The following is a 19,594-nucleotide window of genomic DNA, read 5'->3' as shown; positions in this document are numbered from 1 at the left end:
CCACCTTAGTGGGGCTAGCAGATGAGCCATTATCTAAGTAATTCAACTATCCAAAACTACCTACATCACCCATGGAATAATCAAAAAAGTATAGGAGATGCATGTACTCTTGGCAACATATCTCAAACCTGAGTTATGCGAGCTGTGACATATTGATAAGTTATAATCCCAACATTGTAAATGTCATGTGTTTGATTCTCACTCACATATGTAAGGATGAGGTGTGCTAAGGAGTTTTTTATTATTTTATTTTTTATTTATTTTTTATATCTTAAACTTGAGAAACTACAAATGCCTTCCACCAAAAAAAATAAATAAATAAAATAAAATAAAATTCCTCCAAAATAAAGATAAAAATAAAAAAGGACAAAATTATCCCAAAGTCTAAATAAAAATATGACAAACCCTAAGGAGATATGCAGCTTCCCACAATTTGTTGTAACCACGGCCATGACACCCCTCCAATAGAGCGCCATACACCTATCCCCTATGCTGAAGAGAATGTCTTGCCATCGTCGTTAGTAAACCACGTAGGTGAAAATGCCAGATCAATGGCAGTACGCTGCAACGCCCAAGTTGAATCCAAAATCCATTATTGATGTACAACGCCACAACTAAGGTATAAAAGGTATCACTGACCACCATTGACAACTACTCCACAACAGGGTCTACCGCTGCAATTGTCATCACTAACGCACTCATAACTCTAACCACTGCATGTTTGTAGCCAAACTCCAACCTTAGTCTTGTCATTTTTACCCTCTCGAACAATACCAAAAGGTCGTGTAGGATTTTCAACCTGAGATTAGTTACTCTATGTAGTCCATTATAATAAATGACAATTATTTTGGTTAGAGTTTGAATATATTAGTTGATAGTGCAAAAATATGTTGATATTCTTGGAATATTGGTTCTTATTCCCCTAATATATAATTTCTAATTGGTTAGAATTGAAATTTTATTTTATTTTTTTGAATCGAAGGAGATCAGTCATTTATTGAAATTGAAAGATTACAGCAATACGATGCCAAAAGACATCAATAAGGAAATAAAACAGTACAAAAGGAAAATTACATATGAAATATAAAAACTTAAAGACGCAAGAGCAGCAACGTCGAGACGCAATGCAGATTTTACACTACGGATTGTAGCCGTCTAGTGAATTGAGTAGTCTGTGGCTTGACTACCCATGCAACTCCAACGCACAAATTGACAAAAAACAACTTGGCGCCGGAATGAGGGCACTCTCCCACCTAAAGATCGAAGCCAACCAAGGTTATCAGAACATGGCCATGTTGGCAGACGATCTTTCACCCTGATTTGAGACCCAAGTCTTTGGTATATGTTTGTGAAAGATAATGGGATCCGAGATCCTAGATCCGAATCTAATTGCAAAACCCAACCGGATGCTAAATTCGAATCCAAACCTGTGGAGGCCCAAAACCTGCTGCTCTTGTCCACCCATTGTAGCTCAGGCCCATGTCCAACATAACTTGAGCCCAGAATCCACTAGATCGTCTCTCAGTACCAAATTCATCTAGGCATTCCACTGTGCCACCGGTGACACTTCAAGTCTCCGCCATGCCGCCAATCGATGGGTTGTCGTCTGCCTTACCACGCTGATTTCGAAGATTGCCGACTTCCCAGAAAAGGTCGCCTACACCACCAAGCATAGATCCAAAGGTCGGACGCGGCAACGTCAACCTCATGCAATTCGGCAAGACGAAAGCTCCCTTTCACAACCACTGATTAACCACCACGTCAGCAGCACCGCCGGAAAGTGGCAACCTATTGAGATCACCGTGACTTCTACCCGGATCCCACTCCTCTCAGTAACCACGGCTATTCTCCGATGCCGTCCCAACAGTTCTTTGGCCCACTGACACAGCCCCAATAACGCCTAAACTCCCCAAAAGAGAAACACTGCCTTCGAAGACAACTGAGATGAAGATGAAGAGGCCGAAGCCTGAAATTTTCTCCATGAATGGAGTAGGTATAGGTCACGACGAATGAGAAAGGGTCACCACTCCACAAACCCTAGCAGAGCGCTCTGCTAGGTCATTAAGTTGATGTTAAAGTAACACTATGAAATTTTATTTTGTTTATGTTGATGTTATATTAGTTTTTTCTTAATTTCTCTCGAACGTGCTTAACTAGGTTTTCTTCAGCTTTCTATCGGTTCTCATTCGGTGGCTCCCTCGCTATGCCTAGCCGCAGGCCTAGTAAGAGTGCGGTGAGTGCAGCTGGGCTGGGAGTCTTCCAAGGGAGTTTTGGTAGCTCCTAACAAGACTTCTAGACATGGATAAAGGTGTGGCCAAGTCCAGGGCATTCGGTGTTGTTGGTGGTTGCAGGAGGAGCGGTCTTGTGATCCAATCAAGGAGATTTGAAGAGGGAGGTTGGGTTGGTCAGTTGGTGTTAGCCAAATAGTCACCCTCAAGTATAAGGGGTACAAGTAATAGTATAGAGATTTAAGAAAGGTTGTCGAATCCACGAGAATTGGATTCCTTTCACTAGCTAAGGTGTTAACCTAAGGAGAGCTAGAATATGCAAATGTACAATCACAAACCAAAATTCACAAGGAAATCTAGGCTCATGGTGAGTATGTGCATTATGGTGGTGGTGAAATTGTTTGTTGGATAGAGTGGTGAACCAAATTAAAATAAATGCTCAAATGTAAACTAAATTAATCTAAACTAAACTAGTAATATAATGGATGAAGTTAAGAGTTAGATTGTCTACCACTAACCTCTCTTGTAAGTATTGAAGTTCAAATACAAGTGATACTATTCTAATTTCCCAATTACCCTCTTTGCATCCGGACAAGACTACAAAGACTTAAACTCCTTTAAGTAAACTAGGTATGATATGAGGATAGTGTGGCAGACTTGCTCACTAAGTCATTGCCTAAATTCCACTTTCAAGAGACATGTTGGTAGCATTGTTTGCGGAAGTTATCTGAACTCTCATGACCGTGGTCATCAGGGGGAGATGTCTATATGTATGGTCTCGAAACGTGAAAGGTATGTTGTGCTCTTTTTCTCCTTCGACCGAGGTTATTTTTGACCCACTGGGTTTTTGTTACTCGACAAGATTTTTGACCATGCAATGAAAGGAGCACCACATTTGGGCGACACAAGGGGGAGTGTTCAAGTAAATCCAGAATATGTATCTGGCCCAAACTCTAGGTTACTTGCTCTAGTTATAATAGGGTTTATGTTAGAGATATTCTCGGAGATATTCGTAGATATCCAATCATTGTACGATTATGTTTCCATGTACGACTCTATCTCTATGCTTGTAATCCTCTATATAAAGAGAACCCTATTATCAATGAAAGCATGATTCAATTCTCTCCCAATTTCAGTTTTCCTAAAACAGATACGATATAAATTTTTCTATTGTCAAAAGTATGTAATTATGTGTCTATTAATTTGTTTTAATGAGACCAAGAATCAGTTTACCATTGGGATACCGTCTTACTTGAAATTATTCGGAAATCGATATTTATGTTCAATCACCAAGTTATAATTTAAATTCCATGGTGATACTTTTTTTTTTTTTTTGGTTGGAAAAAGAGTAAATACTGGACACCAAGACCCTACAACATTCCTTCACCCTAATTGTCCAAATCAAAAGCAGAAGAAACATAGGAGCAAGACCGTAAGAACAAGTTCAGAAAAAAGAAATAAAAAAAACATTATGAATCTGAATGACCAGAAAATTCAGAGACAATATTTGTTAACATTTGCATATCTCCCATCACTACTCCCATCCCCACATTCTGGAGTTATCCATATCATTCTCTAACACCAAGATTCATCATGGGAGGTAGAATTATTGATGCAAGACCAAGCGACCAACAACACTCCTTCTTTACTAGCCCTTTGCAAAACCGGTTGGCGGTTATACCATAGCTACGTAGATTGTGATGCCCCAGAAATTCGTATTTATTTTCCGAGGATTTTCCGGAATTAATTTTATGGTTATTGGACGGTTTCGTGGCTCGTGGACGGAGCGGAAGTGTTCCGGACGAATTTTTATTCGAAAAGTGTGGATTTAGGGGGGGTTCAAGGTTGACTTTTGATACATTGAGATTCTTCGAAAACTTCCTTCACGAAAGTCGTAGAGCGTGTCGATATAAGTTTTTGGACATGTGGAATACGAAAATCGGAGTTCGTATGAGAAAGTTATGAGCATTTGAAAATTTGGAAAGTTACTATATATAGGGGTTTCCGTTTTTGGAAGGTTATTATTTTCATTTTGGCAAGTTTCCATTTCCGGAAACTCAGAAACTCTCCGTTCTCTCTCCTGATTTTCGACTAACCCGACCCGGATCTGATCGATCCGACCCGACTTTTCCGGCGGTCTCCGACGGTGATACTTGGCCAGCTTGTTCGCCTCCTTGTTCCGCTCCTCCCTGTGGTGGCCTCTAACTGCGATTCTCCTCCACGGCGGCGCAGCAAGGCGGCACAGATCGAGGTATTCGGACCCGACAGGAAATCCTTGTTCTGGCGACGTCACGGCTTCAAGTCTTCATGGTTGAGTTCGTAGGAGCCTCCCTGATCGACCTGTGGTATTTGTTTGGATCGATTCACGTGAAACTTAGTTCAACTCGGATTGAACAGTAATTCACAGCTTGTGAGGTAGTTTTTGACCCTTTACGCTTAGTTTCTGACTTCGTGCTAGTTATAAAAATTGATAAGCATGCTGAGATGAAGATCTTTGATGTTGGGAGTTTTGTGAAATATTGAGTTTTGGCCGGCGACAGTGCGCCACCGCCTGTGGTGGTGTTCTGGCGGCGTTCCAGCCGTTTAAGGGACTGTTTCGGGTATTATATATCTTCTACTCGTCGATACGAGCGTTTCGATATATAATACGCAATTTTTGGAGTTCGTATGAATATGTTATGATTTTTACGGTTTCGGACCGTTTGATTTATTTGATCTGTGAGGATTTGAGCGTCCGATCGACTTGTGATTTTGACATATCGATCGTAGAAGTATTCCGGAGACATTGGGTGGTCTCAGATGTTGTTTCGCCTCGATTGGCGTCACTTTGGGGATTTTAGTTCAAAACAAGGGTTTCAAATTAACTTAAATCATTTGTGAATCGTTACTAAGTTGAGACCGTATGTGATTAGGTACTTGATGAAGTATTCTTGAACGGTTATTTGTGGTTTGGCTGCTTTGTTCTATATTGAAGACGCAGCGGGAATTTTGAGGTGAGTAATCTCACAAGGTTCATTTAATGAACGAAATTACCTTTATCGTTTCGAGAGTTATTAATTTAACAGCAAACTATAGTTGGTATTAGAAGGCATTCCTGAGCGGACGACTACGTATATATATATTTACGTGAAATATATATGTATTTGTGGGTTGTGTTGATTTATGAAAACAATATGCATGAATGATGCTTTTTATTGTTTTGTGTTATGGCTTTTCAGAAAACAAATGATTGTGAAAATGTTGATTTCGATTTGTTTTGAAAAGCATTGAGATTTGTGTAACATTTTGGGTCCAGTGCGACTCCTTTAATGTTTTATTCCAAGGGACTGAAAAGTTCAAGGAATGAAGGTCTATGACCTTGGGCAGAATATCAGATAATCACTTCTTTGGCCGGACGAGTGGTTACGAATTCAGTTAGAGCTCTAGTCTGTCTGCCACAATTGTGATTCATGGGGTAACGGGAATTGGTTATATCTAACTCATGAGATTACGTGTTTTTAGGGAACAAGTGTGAGTTGCTTCCTTATTAACGGTTTTTAAGGTAACAAGGTGCAAGTTGTTTTCCTTATTAACGATTTGATAGAAATCAAGGTGTGAGTTGCTTTCTATGGTACGATTAATAGAATTCAAGGTGTGAGTTGTTTTCTACGTTATATTTGATAGAATTCAAGGTGTGAGTTGCTTTCTATGGTACGATTGATAGAAATTAAGGTGTGAGTTGCTTTCTATGGTACGATTGATAGAATTCAAGGTGTGAGTTGTCTTCTATGTTATATTTGATAGAAACCAAGGAGTGTGTTGTTTTCTATGTTTCGTTTTAAAAGAAACCAAGGTGTAAGTTGCTTTCTTTTATTTCGATTTGAAAGGAAATTAAGGGTGGGTTATTCTCCTTTATTTCGTGTTTTAAGGGATCAAAGCGTGAGTTGTTTTCCTTATTTCTGGTGTGAGTTGTGTTGACTGTTTTGAGTTACTCATACGGGCTTGCAAAATCTTACTAGATTTGTTGTGTGACAACCCGGTGCACTATTCAAACAGTATAGGGGTTAATTCTGCAGGTCAAGATAATCGTGGCTAAAGCTGAGGTAGCGCATTTGTAGTTTTACGGTAGGAAGCCATTTTTGTGACTTTATCGTTGATAAGGACTTCCGTTGTGTAGTAAATTCTGAGGAGCATTTACGTTTTATTTTGTTGTTGACAATTTAATTCGTAAGCTTATGTAATATATGACTCTACGGAGCGGGTCAATATTGACATAGTGGGTTCAGGGCATCAATATATATTTAGTCGAAAGGGAAAAAGTTTCTTGGTATTTGGTATTCATGACTGAACGATCACGCATGTATAATTATGAGAGTATATATATCGATTTTTATTTGTGTTAAAAATCAGGGGCGTGACACAGATCGTACCTGAATCAGGTTTAGATTGGGATAGCGGGAAACGCCTCTTCCATGGATTCCAAGAGGGAGATCGAGGATCCTCTCCTAAACTATTTTTCTGCCTAAGCTTCCTAAGCTCTTAATCATGACGTGCTACGTGTACAAAGTCACATGTAAAGGCTCATATTGCTTTTCCCCTCTATTTTCACTCTTTTACAATTTCTTTTATATTAAAAATATGCTGGGCCTTTCAAAAAAAAAAAATTGTTGGGAATCCATTTCTCTAAAGTGCAGACTCTCTCTCTGTTTCTGGGAGTGAAGATTAACGTTTTCATCCTTTCTCTAAAGCAAGAAAGAAGAAATAACGCAAGGCATCAACAACCCTTTCATTCTTCATCACGTATTTAGAGCACAAAGCAAAAGCTCTTTTTTTTTTCTTTTTTTTTGGAATCTCCAAATCAGAGAGGTTATCAAACCGGAAAAACAAAAACCCTCCTAGAAAACCTAGTTTTTTCATTGTTCATTCCCAGTTGACCCAATTGCTATTCTCATCACAATACCATTGAAGTTCTCGTTGGCTTCCATTGTTAAAAATCCCAAATGTATAGAGTGGGTTAAAATTCATCTTCTCACTTGAACTTTGAAAACCCATATCCAACCTTTTCTCAGGTACAAAACCAAAGATTCAATTTTTCTATCAAAATTCACAGAACCCATTACCATACCTTAGCTTATTAGCTCCCTTTCTTGCGAGTCACGCGCGCAATGAAGCACTCACCAGGCAAAGTCCGGTCACACATGACTCTTCCCTTTGAGCTGGATTAGAACAAATTTTAACGTAAGGAGAGAGAGGTTTTGTCCCAAGAAGATTTCATCTGATAACAAGGGAAGCAGTGAACAGAAAGAAAAGAAGAAAAGAGAGAGAAAGAGAAGGAAGAGAAGAACAGCGAAGGAAAAGAAGATCACAGAGAAAAGAAGAAACAAAGTGGCTAGGAAGGAAAAGAGAAATCATAGACCATTAAATCTTGAGATAGCCGCGTGTCCTCATTTGCTTCAAAGCTTAGGAAGCTCAGCCAAAATAAGAGCTTAGGAGAGGATCCTCTCCCATCCCAAGATGGAGGGTTAGTTCGAAATCTGGGTCACTACCCATAAGAAATCGGCGATGAAGACCACCCAACTTTTTACTTGTGTCTGTATGCTTTTATGGCGTTGTTGTTGTTGTTTATCGCCCCGTCTAGGACTCCCCCAATTTCGAGCTTGTAATATTGAGCACCTCTTTATAATGCATAGCATTTTCCTATAAAAAAAATATATAAAAAAAATATATGAAGTCAATTTTGCCAAGACACATTACTGAAAATTATATCTAGAGAAGTTCACCTCAACCTTGATCCAAATATAATCTATGTAGCACCAGAGAGAAATGCCTTCTTCAAAAGAAAGCTTTGTCGAGAATATGAATCTCACATGTGAAAATGGAGGCCTTGCTTATGAGTTATTGAGTTTATAAGTGTTTGAGTCAACTTAATTCATTGACAATTGGTTTTGGATGTGAAATCTATATTACTTTATCCTGGTATCAGAGCGAGTTATCTCACATGTGTATGCTTCGTGATCATACGGGCTCCACATCACCCAATATTTATTGTCCATGTATGGGCTTGAAAATTCGCTATACATGTGGGGGCGTTTTGAGAATATGAATCTCACATAAAAAAATATGGACCTTACCTATGAACTTATAAGAGCTTGGACTAACTTCATCTATTGCTAATTAATTTTGAATGTGAAGCTGATGTTACTTATCAAGGTTGAGCAATGAAAAGGGGGAGAACAAACGGAGAAGCTGCTTGACAATCACCTTGGACACAGCTATCCGATGTTGATGGGTTTCCGCCTTTGTAGTCTTCAACTTATAGTGAAGGTCAAAAATGATAGAGAGCCCAAACCACAAGAAATTACTGTTTGCTTTAAGAAAGGCGGCCAAATAATGGAACAACTGGAAAGTCCTGTTCCTTTAAGCTGATGAAGAAGCTGCTTTACGCAATTGGACTTCTCACACCTTGTTCTTGTTATGACTTCCTTGCTTCTAACGTAATCAATTAATCACTTACAACTCGACCTTAAAAAAAAAAAACCAAAATAAAGCACAAATTAAAAGCTTCCAAACCCAATGATCCGTTTCTTTTCAAAACAAAGAAGAATTCATGTATCAATATTCAATTTCTATAAAGTATCACACTCACTATGCATGCACATTGTATAATAATTCTTTACAACTTTTTTTCTTTCTGTTGTCCTAATGTTTCCTAATATTCACTAAACGCCACCAATGATTCCGAAAGGGCCGATGACCTCAACGTCTCAACGACCCTGTGAATTCGAACACGACATCGAGAAAGATGACGAAACGCTCCCTGCCCCTGAGGCCCCATACAACAAATCCGACAAGTAATTATCTAAATTCTCAGGGGCATATCTGACCAATGAGTCCACTCCGCACTCCCTCCTCAACCCGACTCTATGCTTCTCGTAAAACTCCCGGTAAGCCGGCACCAGCTTCTTCGCAACCGCAACCTTGAGCTCGTCTCGGAGTTTCGGGTCCGTCACGACCCATGAGGATTGCTTCTTGTACGCTTCCTCAAACGCTGCGTTGAATTGCTTGAAGTATTTCTTTGCCTGGTCGGAGGAAATCTCAGCCGTTGGATTTTCCGGCAATGAAGCATAAACCTTGCTCCATCCCATGCGCTCGTAGTTGCCGGCGTATTGTTTGACCTTGGACTCGTGCTTGCCGACCCAGTAGTCGCCGAGTAAGTACTTGAGGTTGGAGTTACGAACCTTAGCGACAACATATTGCAAATTATTGGCCAAGAACAAATAGGAAAGTGCCACGTCCTTGTACAGCTCGGTCTTACCGTCCAGTTTGCAGAGCAGCACAAGAACCAGCCAAGCGATCCGTACTGAAATCAGCGACTCATCGACGTCATAGCAGCCGAAGTAGGCTTCCGGCAACGGGGTCTGAAGCGTCAGCGGATAGTCGGCGAAAATATCGGCGAGTATTTCGGTGTAATCCGTTAGGAAGGTGAGGTAATTCATGACATAACGCGTAAGAGGGTGGACCCCACCGGCTGGGACAGCGGTTTTGGAATGGTCCTTCTGAATGGCAGCTTCGAAATCCTCGAGCATCGTCCGGACGGCCTCGCCGAGTTTGATGAGAGAGCTAACGCCCAAAGATCGGACGGCCGAGGTTGATTCGAACGAGAATATGGACTCGATTTCCGGCCACAAATCGGATATGGCCTGGTACAAATCGAGAGTCCGGAACATCTTCTCTGGAGATTTCTTGCATCTGGCCACCAATTCCGGGAAGCCAAACAGTGTCATGGCGGCCTCTTTGGAAATCTCGCTGAAGCAAGACTCCCTTATGGAATTGGAGGCGGAGAAGACATAGTCGCAGAGCATCCTCTCGCCGTAGAAGAGATTTTTCACGGCGACTTTGACGGCGTTAAGCCAGTACTTGATTTTCGTCTCCAGAACTTTCCAGTCCATCTTCTGAACCTGAGAGAGGCTCAGCTTCTCGACTCCGAGATGGTACAGTCCTTCGTCCACAATCGATTTTCTGATGATCTTGTAGATCTTGACGCACTCTTTTCCATAGCCGGCGGATATCATACAGTCCGCGATGGATTTCAAATCCTTCATAGGAATAGTGGCAATTTGCTCCCCTTCCAGAAATGTCGACTCGTCCTCGGATTCAGATTCCAAATCCGAAACGCTGGACCGAGTCGGGGTTCGGGGAGGGGAGGCCCTCGATTCAGAAGAGCGGCTAGACGACACTGTCTCGGCGTCTAGATTCTCTCTGTTATCCGATAAAATCTGGTAAAATTCCTTCTCAAGTCTCTTCATGGCCGTCTGCATCAAAGTTTGGGCCTTAATTAGCTTTTCCGCGCTGGAGTCTGGAGAATTAACGAAGTGGTGCATGGCCGACTGTAAGTCCGTGACGCATTTGAGATACAGCTTGGCTTCCTGGCGGTTGTCATAGAAGAGAGAGGTGATCTTTGTATAAGACGAGGCGTCGGAAGAGTCCCATTTCGTGATAAGAGTCTGTGCGATTTCAATGTTCTCCTCCATCAACGAGTCGGAGAAGCTGTGGCGAGGTGAGGAAGGTGGTATGGTGCTTCTGGATGGAGAGTTTGAAGGCGATGGAGATGCTGATCTAAAGAACAAGTTCCTCATTTTCAATATCTTGGATTCTCAGTTTCACTGGATTAAGTTTAGAAGGTGTGAGAGATGTTAGTGGAGAATATTGCTTTGAGTTTGGTTTGTGTGATGTGGAAGAGAGAGAGAGGGTTTGAGATGGAGAATATTGTTCTGTGAAGGGGGGTATATATAGAGGGAAAGTGTTGACTATGCATGTGTCGACGTCAAGGTCTCTGCGTTGTGTGTATACAACTACACAGAAACCCTACGTACGCGGACTTGAGTTTTCTAATGGGTGGACTGTGGGGTTGCGTTAAATTGTATAATTTATGTGAAGGTTGTAATTAACGGTAATGATATTTACTAGTCACGGAGGAGCTAGGAGACCCAGGAAATTGCTTGCGTCCTTCGTTACCGGCCAAAGTGAAGGATCTAGGGATAGACAAAAGCCTTTTGATTTTATTATTTTTTGGGGGAGAATTGGGTTACTAATTAATCAAGGGAGGGACTGAGGGAGGCTACATATATATGTATGAATGGGTCTAACAATTTGTTGGTGTAATAAATGTATTTCTTTGTTAGTTGCATGAAAGCCAGATTATTTTGTAGATTATATGTAGTGTGTTTGTTTTTTTAGTGATATGTATTTTATGTCTTGTTATATTATTATAGCTATTTTTTAGTTGAAGTTAAAAATTTTCGCTTATAAATGAGAGAGACTTATATCATTATATCTTCAATTTATTATATGATGTATGTGTGACTGTTACGTTATTATATGTATCGCATTTGTTGCTTACAATTTGGACATTATCAGTCAATTTTTTTTTTCTCATCTAAAGCATGAAAATTAGTTATTAAAACTTGTGCTGGCAGTTATATGTATCTAGAAATATCTTATTTCATGTCTATCTTAAGTGACAATTAAACTATTGGCATGGGGATAGTCAACCGTTGTAATCTGAAATGCAACATAATATTTATATTAAGTTTAGTATTTTTTTGGTTTGCCTTCTTTCTGTTTTGTGTACATGAACTTCAAGATTGTTGAAGAGTGTGGAGTTTAGAATGGAGATTTATTTATCGATGCTCCAAAACATAAAAATTAAAAATTAAAGAAAAATGGTGAAATATATTTACATTAGTTTTGAGTCTTTTATTCTGTCATAATAAACTAGCTCTGTATCTTGCCTAACTAATTGCATGAACTTTTCCTCAAAATGTATGAAAATGTTGAAAATTCTTTTATACACCGATGGTGCAAGTAACTTAACACTTATAAAGATGATCTCAACTCTTGATATTTATGATCCTCTTTTTTTTTTTATAACTAAAAAATGTATTTGATGCAATCCAATCATCCATTCATGTTAGTGCAAGTGTACGTCGGTGCTCTGAATTATTCTCATAAAACTTAAACTGTTCACCATATTGATTAGAAACTCTTGCTTCAAAAATATTTTTCGCAAATTGTATGAAATTTTCCACCATATATTAGCGACTTAGCGTGATTATTCCATTGATTGACACACCCTTGCTTCAAACTTAATCTAGCTAGCGTTGATGTCTACGATAGTTAAAGACCCAATTAATTATCTGTAGGCCGGTCTTTATTTAACAGAATTCCTTAATTTTGTTATTAAGTAGATATAAAAAATAATAAAAAAAGGTCCTCGTATGCACACTTCAATACCATCGTAACAACTTTTTGAAGGTAGCATATATCTACGGCCCACATTGGCGGCTGGACTCTGGTTTCCCTCAAAAGAAAGGAAGTTATTTAATGCATCAGGGATTGAGAGGTGAACGATGAGACCCAGTCTAGTTTCAGCTTCGTGTTTATGTGATAATTGAATGCATATGGCAGGAGAGACTTTCTTGTACGCAAAACTTAAATACCAGTGTTGTTGCGGAAATGGAGAAAGTAGCATGCTCGTAGACTCCCCCCTTCATTCATTCATTGATTGTCAATGGGCACAACATAAGAGAGAGAACTAAACAATGACCTTGGGTTTTACCAAAATTCAAAAGAGCCGTTGAGAATTCAATTGGTTTTTGATCCAGTGCTACTCATTGAAGGCTACATACGAAAATTTAATTGATTCATAGCTGTAATATGACTAATATCCAGTGCTACAAAGGAAAGGTATATGATGACTAGTTCTTCATCAAGGGGCCCTCTTCATCAAATGGTTTTGGACTGATTTTGAGGGCATTGTGTCCTATGGTGATCATGTGGGACTAGTAATGAAGAAACACTGTATAAAAGTGATGAATTATATATTGTTGATCGAGTCCGGCCAGTTAAAATCCAAACGGACCAAGGTTAATTATTTTAAAGGAGATTTGAATTTTGAATCTCATATAGTTAATTCTAATTATTCCAGTTTGAGATTTTCGAGTAATGGCCTTTAGCTCAATGCATGGAACATTTGAAACTAGCTCACGAGATGTTATATACATATTGAAAATTTAGAAGATTCTTTTTCCAACTATAGATCTTAACCACGCATGCATTCAAGTAAACTTTGGACCTATTTTAGATTTCTTCTTGCCCAAGCTAGTTAATTAGTAAATGGAAAGTAAAATTCACACACTTTGGTAAATTTATACCTTTTATTCTTGGTATGTACCCCCACAATCTTCTATTATTTTGTGAGTGCATATTGGAAAGAAAAACATGAATGTTGCTTTTAGTGATGTTAGGCAATCCTTGTATATTATTCGACCTTTAGATGATTCATCATTTCCACATCTCATGTGTCTCCTAGATTTCTGACCTCAAGCCCTATCAAGTAAGGCATTCTTCATTATATTCGTACATATTTTTAAAAAAAAATATTTCATTTTATCCTACTTATTTAAAGATGAAGGAAGATATATACTTTCACTTTTCAGTTAAAGACTTATACACATGTGACTCCACGTACCAATACATATTTTTCTGTTTTATAAGTACATATCATCAAATATATATGTAGAGAGAGTCTCTAGTGAGAATTTCGAAATAAAGATATTACATTAATGGTGAAATGAGTGTTTCAAATTTAGTTGAAGTAGTATTTTTTTAATGTACACATAAGAACTGCTTCTTGTCATTCAAATAGTTACCACGATCCACCTATATTTGAATGTTCTAATCCACCTATATTTGAATGTTCTAAACTTGATGGTTAACTTAAAATCATACAATTATCAAATCTTGAGTTTTATTTTCCTACGTAATTCTATCTATGTATGTATATCACAAGAACATGCTAGTTCTACAAAATGCGAAGCTCATTTACTTTACCTACCGAACACACCGACCTATAGTATTCTTAATGCTATCTTCGGACTTGATATCAGTCCTATATACAGAATATTTCGTCATACCTCGTCTTATGTTGTGTTACCTACTGCTTGAAGCCTTGAAACATTCCAAACCAAGTAATCGATTCTCTTGGAAATATCATTTTCTTTTTAAATAACAATTAGTTTAAAGTATTATTGTGTAGCTTATATGTAAAAAATATAGGCCAACAAATCTGGAATAGGAGTATCACTATTGGTCGTTCTTCTAACTTTGGAAACCAAATAAGAATTATTAGAGGGTTCCACTCGTTCCTTAGTGGTCGGAGATGTATGCAAGATTGATCAAGTAGATTAATCAGCTAATTAGCAGTCATTTCAAAGTTAAAACCCTGTCCCCTCTCGTGTTTTCATAACGGTTGTATAAAATGTAAAATACATTCATCGTTGTTTTCTTTTGTCTGTCTTTAGCTCAGACAAAGTTAAAAATTATATAAGAACCTGAAGTTGATTTTTTCTTTTTTCAGTTGTCTGTTGAGCTTCTAGAGTTGATTTTGTAGTCCCTTCATAGGATCTTTAATAAAATTTAAAAGGGTAAATAAAATATAACATATTAATGGATGATTCTACGAGTAAGATTATTGTATATTAACCCTTCTTATACTTGTTATATATCATGTATTAGTTACCATTCTACGCACACACAAAAATATAATGGAAGTATAACATATTATGTTTTTAGATGGTCCATCAAAATCTTTTGTTCGAAATAATATTTGAAGTATAACTTTGATACCAAGATACAAAGATAATGACATGGCTTGACATATCATTAAGCACATCATAAGTTATGAGCTTGGTGTTTATGTGTTATTAAAAACAAGGGAGGTTCTATTCATACCTCCAAAATTGGTATTTAGACCTCCTCATTTTTTTTTTTTTTTTTGAACAAAAGACTTTTATTGATAAAGACCTCAAGTGAGGTACTGGAGATCGTGACTGAGAACATCACGAATACATTCAGGGACTAGTCCCAACCATACAGAGTTGTGGTTTGCCTCAAAACCTATTCCCGCCAATCTATGTGCTACCAAATTACTAGATCGGGGTTGATAGCAAATGCGAATGTTGGGGATGCATTGCATGGCACATTGTATATCATCTATTAAACCTCCATTAGCTAACATGCTGTGATCTGGGCTGAGAGCTTCAGTAATAGCCACCGTACTATCACTCTCGATGACAGCCTGCTGCACTTGGAGGGAAACCAGAAAATCTACTCCTGCTCTAATGGCTAAAAGTTCACATTGCTTAGGAGATGCAGCATGTTGAACTGGGCTTGCAAAAGCTGCAACAAAATTTCCTGAGGCATCCCTTAACACTCCCCCTATTCCACCTGTGGTTTGTTGAGGTAAGAAGGCTGCATCCACATTCAGTTTGAAGGCCCCATCTTCAGCAGGCTTCCATCTTGTTCTTGGTTGTTTGTGAGGCTGCTTCACAGTACCTCGAGCTCTCTGATACTCATCACACCATGCAAAACTGCTTAATATGATATCTTGAGCTGTCTGCCTGGTTCCTGCCCAGAGCACATTGTTCCTGTTCTTCCAAAGGGCCCATATTATCATCATTAAACGTGCAAAAAGATCTGAGCTTAGAGTTAATGCCTGTTCCAACATCCAATCCTTAAAGTTGATCGATGGCAGTAGGGTAGCTTGTAAATGAAATGGTGGACCTGAAAGAATAGTTGAAGCTGTTTGACACATACAGAAAAGATGTGCCACATCTTCGATCTGGTGGTTACAGAGTATACATCTGTTGTCTCCACTATAACCTTTAGTAAGTAATCTCTCTCTTGTGGGGAGTAGGTTGTTGCACGCTCTCCACACACATATGCTTACCTTTCCAGGTACTTTGGCCTTCCATAAACATCGCCAAAGTTCTTTGTATGGATCACCATTGGAGGTAGACATGAGAGTATTTTGCATGACTTCGACCCTTGCAATCCAATATGCCGACTTGACAGAGTAATGTCCTCTCTTTTCCGGACTCCAAATTAACTTATCCGGACTATGATTTCTGCTCAAAGGAATACAGAGAATACGAGAGGCTATATCATTTGGAAAGAGACTACGCACTTCCCCCGTTTTTCATTGCCGGTTTGGAGCATCAATAAGATCAGCAACTTTGTTAAAAGAAGTGTTTTGGGGTCTAGTGGCTTGATACGAAGCATGTACAGGAATCCATCGATCACACCAAATATCAACTTGTTCACCATCCCCAATTTTCCATTGGACACCCGCCTTAAGCACTGCCCTACCTTGGAGTATACTCCTCCAGGAGAACGAAGGAGAATCACCCAGTTCAGCCTCCCAGAATGAACATTGTGGAAAGTACCTAGCCTTGTACAACTGAGCAATTAGAGAGTGAGGATTGGAGAGAATCCTCCACCCCTGTTTAGCCAGCATTGCAATGTTGTAAGCATAAATGTTTTTAAAGCCCATACCTCCCTCATGCTTGGTTAAACATAGTCTCTCCCAACTTCTCCAATGGATTTTCTTTTTCTCCTCTGTGTCACCCCAAAAAAATGAAGCACATAGTTGATGTATATCATCACAAAGGCTTTTAGGCAGCAGGTAGCAATTCATGGCATATAGGGGCATTGTTTGAGCAACTGCCTTGATTAGTATCTCCTTGCCAGCACAACTAAGAATCTTGGACTTCCAATTAATCAACTTCTTGGACAACTTGTCTTTGATATAAGCAAACTTTGCTGTTTTGGATTTACCAACTCTCATTGGTAGACCGAGATATTTATCGTGTTCATCCTTCCTTGCCACCGCAAGAATAGAAGCTAGACTGTTTTGAAGGTCAATGTGGACATTCCTGCTAAAAACGACACTGCTTTTTTGGAAGTTAACCCGCTGGCCAGAGGCTTGCTCATATATATTAAGAATATGCTTAAAAGCAAGGCATTCTATATCTCCCTACTTTTACAAATAACCAATATGCTATCTATATCTCCCTCATTTTCCCATAATACCCATCATCCAATAATATCAATAAAAACTTTTTTTTAGAGTGTTATATTCATATACCTCCAAAATCGGTAGTTAGATCTCTATCAATTTTTGAACGTTTCACAATATTATTTTACTCTTAATATAACTAAGCTGAAACAAAAAAAAAAAAAAAAAAAAATCTTTCAATTGATAACTCTAAAGTCTATATAGTTGAAGCAAAAGGATTTTGGAAGCTACGTATGTATAATCGTGGAAACAGCAACGGAATTGCTTCAGTCCATTCCAAAGCAAGTCTCTGGAAATTGGTTGACTTGATTGGCAAAATTTAGAAAATGGTTCTTTCTTCATTGATTACTAGTCTTTGTCTTACATTGATTACTAGTCTTTGTCGTATATGACTAGTCTCGGTTTTGTACAATCATTCTTTGTTTCTCTCCGTTTTGAATGAAATGAGCTTCTATTCATACCTCCAAAATTGGTATTTAGACCTCCAATTTACTTTTACAAATAACCAATATGCTATATACACCTCCCTAATTTTCCCATAATACCCATCATCCAATAATATCAATAAAAACTTTTTTTTAGAGCGTTCTATTCATATACCTCCAAAATCGGTAGTTAGACCTCCATCAATTTTTGAACATTTCACAATATTATTTTACTCTTGATATAACTAAGCTGGAAAAAAAAAAAAAAAAAAATCTTTCAATTGATAGCTCTCTCTCTCCCCCCCCCCCCCCTGCTTATTGTTGTATTTTGTAGGCATATGCATCTTTAGAGGCTAAGAGTAGTTCATTTTTTCAACTTCCTAAGATTCCCTCGTTTCATATATTAGCTCAAACAGTACGCTCCAATGGATGAGTATGATTTTAAGCGAAAGTGGTCTGTTGGTGTTTTAGTTAGAGAATATTGCATATCCGAACTTGACTCGAGGAACTGCAAAGTAAGGAACTGGTCTGTTGATTTCTCCGCTGCTTGGTAAGGATGAAGATCATACCAAAAACAAAAGGGAAAAAATGGCATGAGGATGAAGATTTGTTGATTTCATACCTCTAAAAGGGAAAAGACTTTTTTTAATTTTTGTTTTTTCTCTTTTGTGTCTTTATTGGTAATTTGACATGAGTTGACAAAGTCAACTATCATTTGAAAAAAGAAAGAGGTCCAAATGCCAATTTTGGAGGTATGAATAGAAGCTCCCTAAAAACAATGCTGGTGATATGAAAAGATATATTATTTGTCAGGTAAGTTATTGGTGAAAAATCTATATTATTCAAGAACAAAAGTGCTCTTTATTTGTTAACCGTTAAATTTTTTGAAGATAATAATCATTTAACAGTTGAATTGTACATGAGAGTAGATAGCATTAATGATGTGAAATAACATCCCCTTTTTTGTATCATAAAATTGGTGAATAATTTTCTGTTCTCATTTGGTCTAATTTACTAAGAAACTTATCCGACAGTCTAAATATATTATCTATCACACTGCTCATAAAGAAATCAATTTCATTTTTCACTATGCAATATATTTTGTTATCACTTCCAGCAGATACTAATACTAATTTGAGAACCAAATAATCAAAATATACGTGGATACAATCAATATTTTGATAGTTTGATTCGTTCTTTGTCCTTCAAAGAAGCAAAAAAGTACTTGGAAATAAATTGAATTAGTTAGTTTTGTATGGTATAGATCGATCTGTCGATACGTGGGCCTTATCTTGTGTCGGCATCTAATGCTGAGATGTAATCGCCAACTCGTAGCTACAAAACATAAAAAACACAATCAATATGATTTATCGACGTTGTCCTCATCAGGCACCAACAATTAGGGAGACTTATTTACTACATGTTAGTAACTTGTTTAGTAATTTCCAAGTAAGTTGATCATCACTATTCACTGAACTAGTCATGATCATTAGTTTAATCACAATTGTTTGTCTTTTGTATCAGAAACAATTCTTTGTTGTTCTGATAGGGCAATCATAGCTCGTATATTTTTTTGGGTTTGTATTATCCCTGGACTTGATATATCATTTGGTGCTACATGTCATTCATGTATAGTTTAGTAAGTTCAGCTGATGATATGTATTTTTTTTTTCAATTTGGTAAAGAAAAGTACAAACACATTAGTTAAGTGGTCTATCATGCGTTAAATCACGAATGACATGAATAATAAGGCTGATCTCCTTAGAGATATTCTTATAGAGAATGATGGAATGATAAGGCATGTATGTAGCATGTGAGCTTATCTAATGTTTAGATATTCCTTAAAGTAAAATTCACACTCCTCATTTTGCAATCTACACTCCATATTTCTTTTTTTAGTATCTTAAGTTTTATCTTTTTGTAGTGCAGGTTGTAAAAATGTGATGTTGAGATACTAAAAAAGGATACATAGAGTGTGGATTGTAAAATAGGAAATGTGAATTTCAGTCCTTCTTTTTTTTGTTAATTTTGTCAAAAAATCTTTT

The 19,594-nt window shown here is 38.0% G+C and overlaps 1 protein-coding gene across 1 annotated transcript; it reads right to left on the bottom strand.

Moving 5' to 3' along the window:
• Positions 1-8,788: 8,788 nt before the first annotated feature.
• LOC133731493 (exocyst complex component EXO70H1) lies at positions 8,789-10,986 on the bottom strand. The gene has a single exon (XM_062158860.1). The coding sequence runs from the start codon at positions 10,841-10,843 to the stop codon at positions 8,972-8,974; it is 1,872 nt and encodes a 623-aa protein (XP_062014844.1). The 5' UTR covers positions 10,844-10,986; the 3' UTR covers positions 8,789-8,971.
• Positions 10,987-19,594: the final 8,608 nt, after the last annotated feature.

Source organism: Rosa rugosa, chromosome 2 (assembly GCF_958449725.1).
Source record: "Rosa rugosa chromosome 2, drRosRugo1.1, whole genome shotgun sequence".
Classification (NCBI taxonomy): Eukaryota; Viridiplantae; Streptophyta; class Magnoliopsida; order Rosales; family Rosaceae; genus Rosa; species Rosa rugosa.
Note: the sequence above shows the minus strand (reverse complement) of the source record. Positions and strands in the feature narration are given on the sequence as shown.

Coding starts and splice junctions, on each gene's coding strand:
- LOC133731493 (XM_062158860.1), bottom strand. CDS start 10,843: ATGAGGAACTTGTTCTTTAGATCAGCATCTCCATCGCCTTCAAACTCT.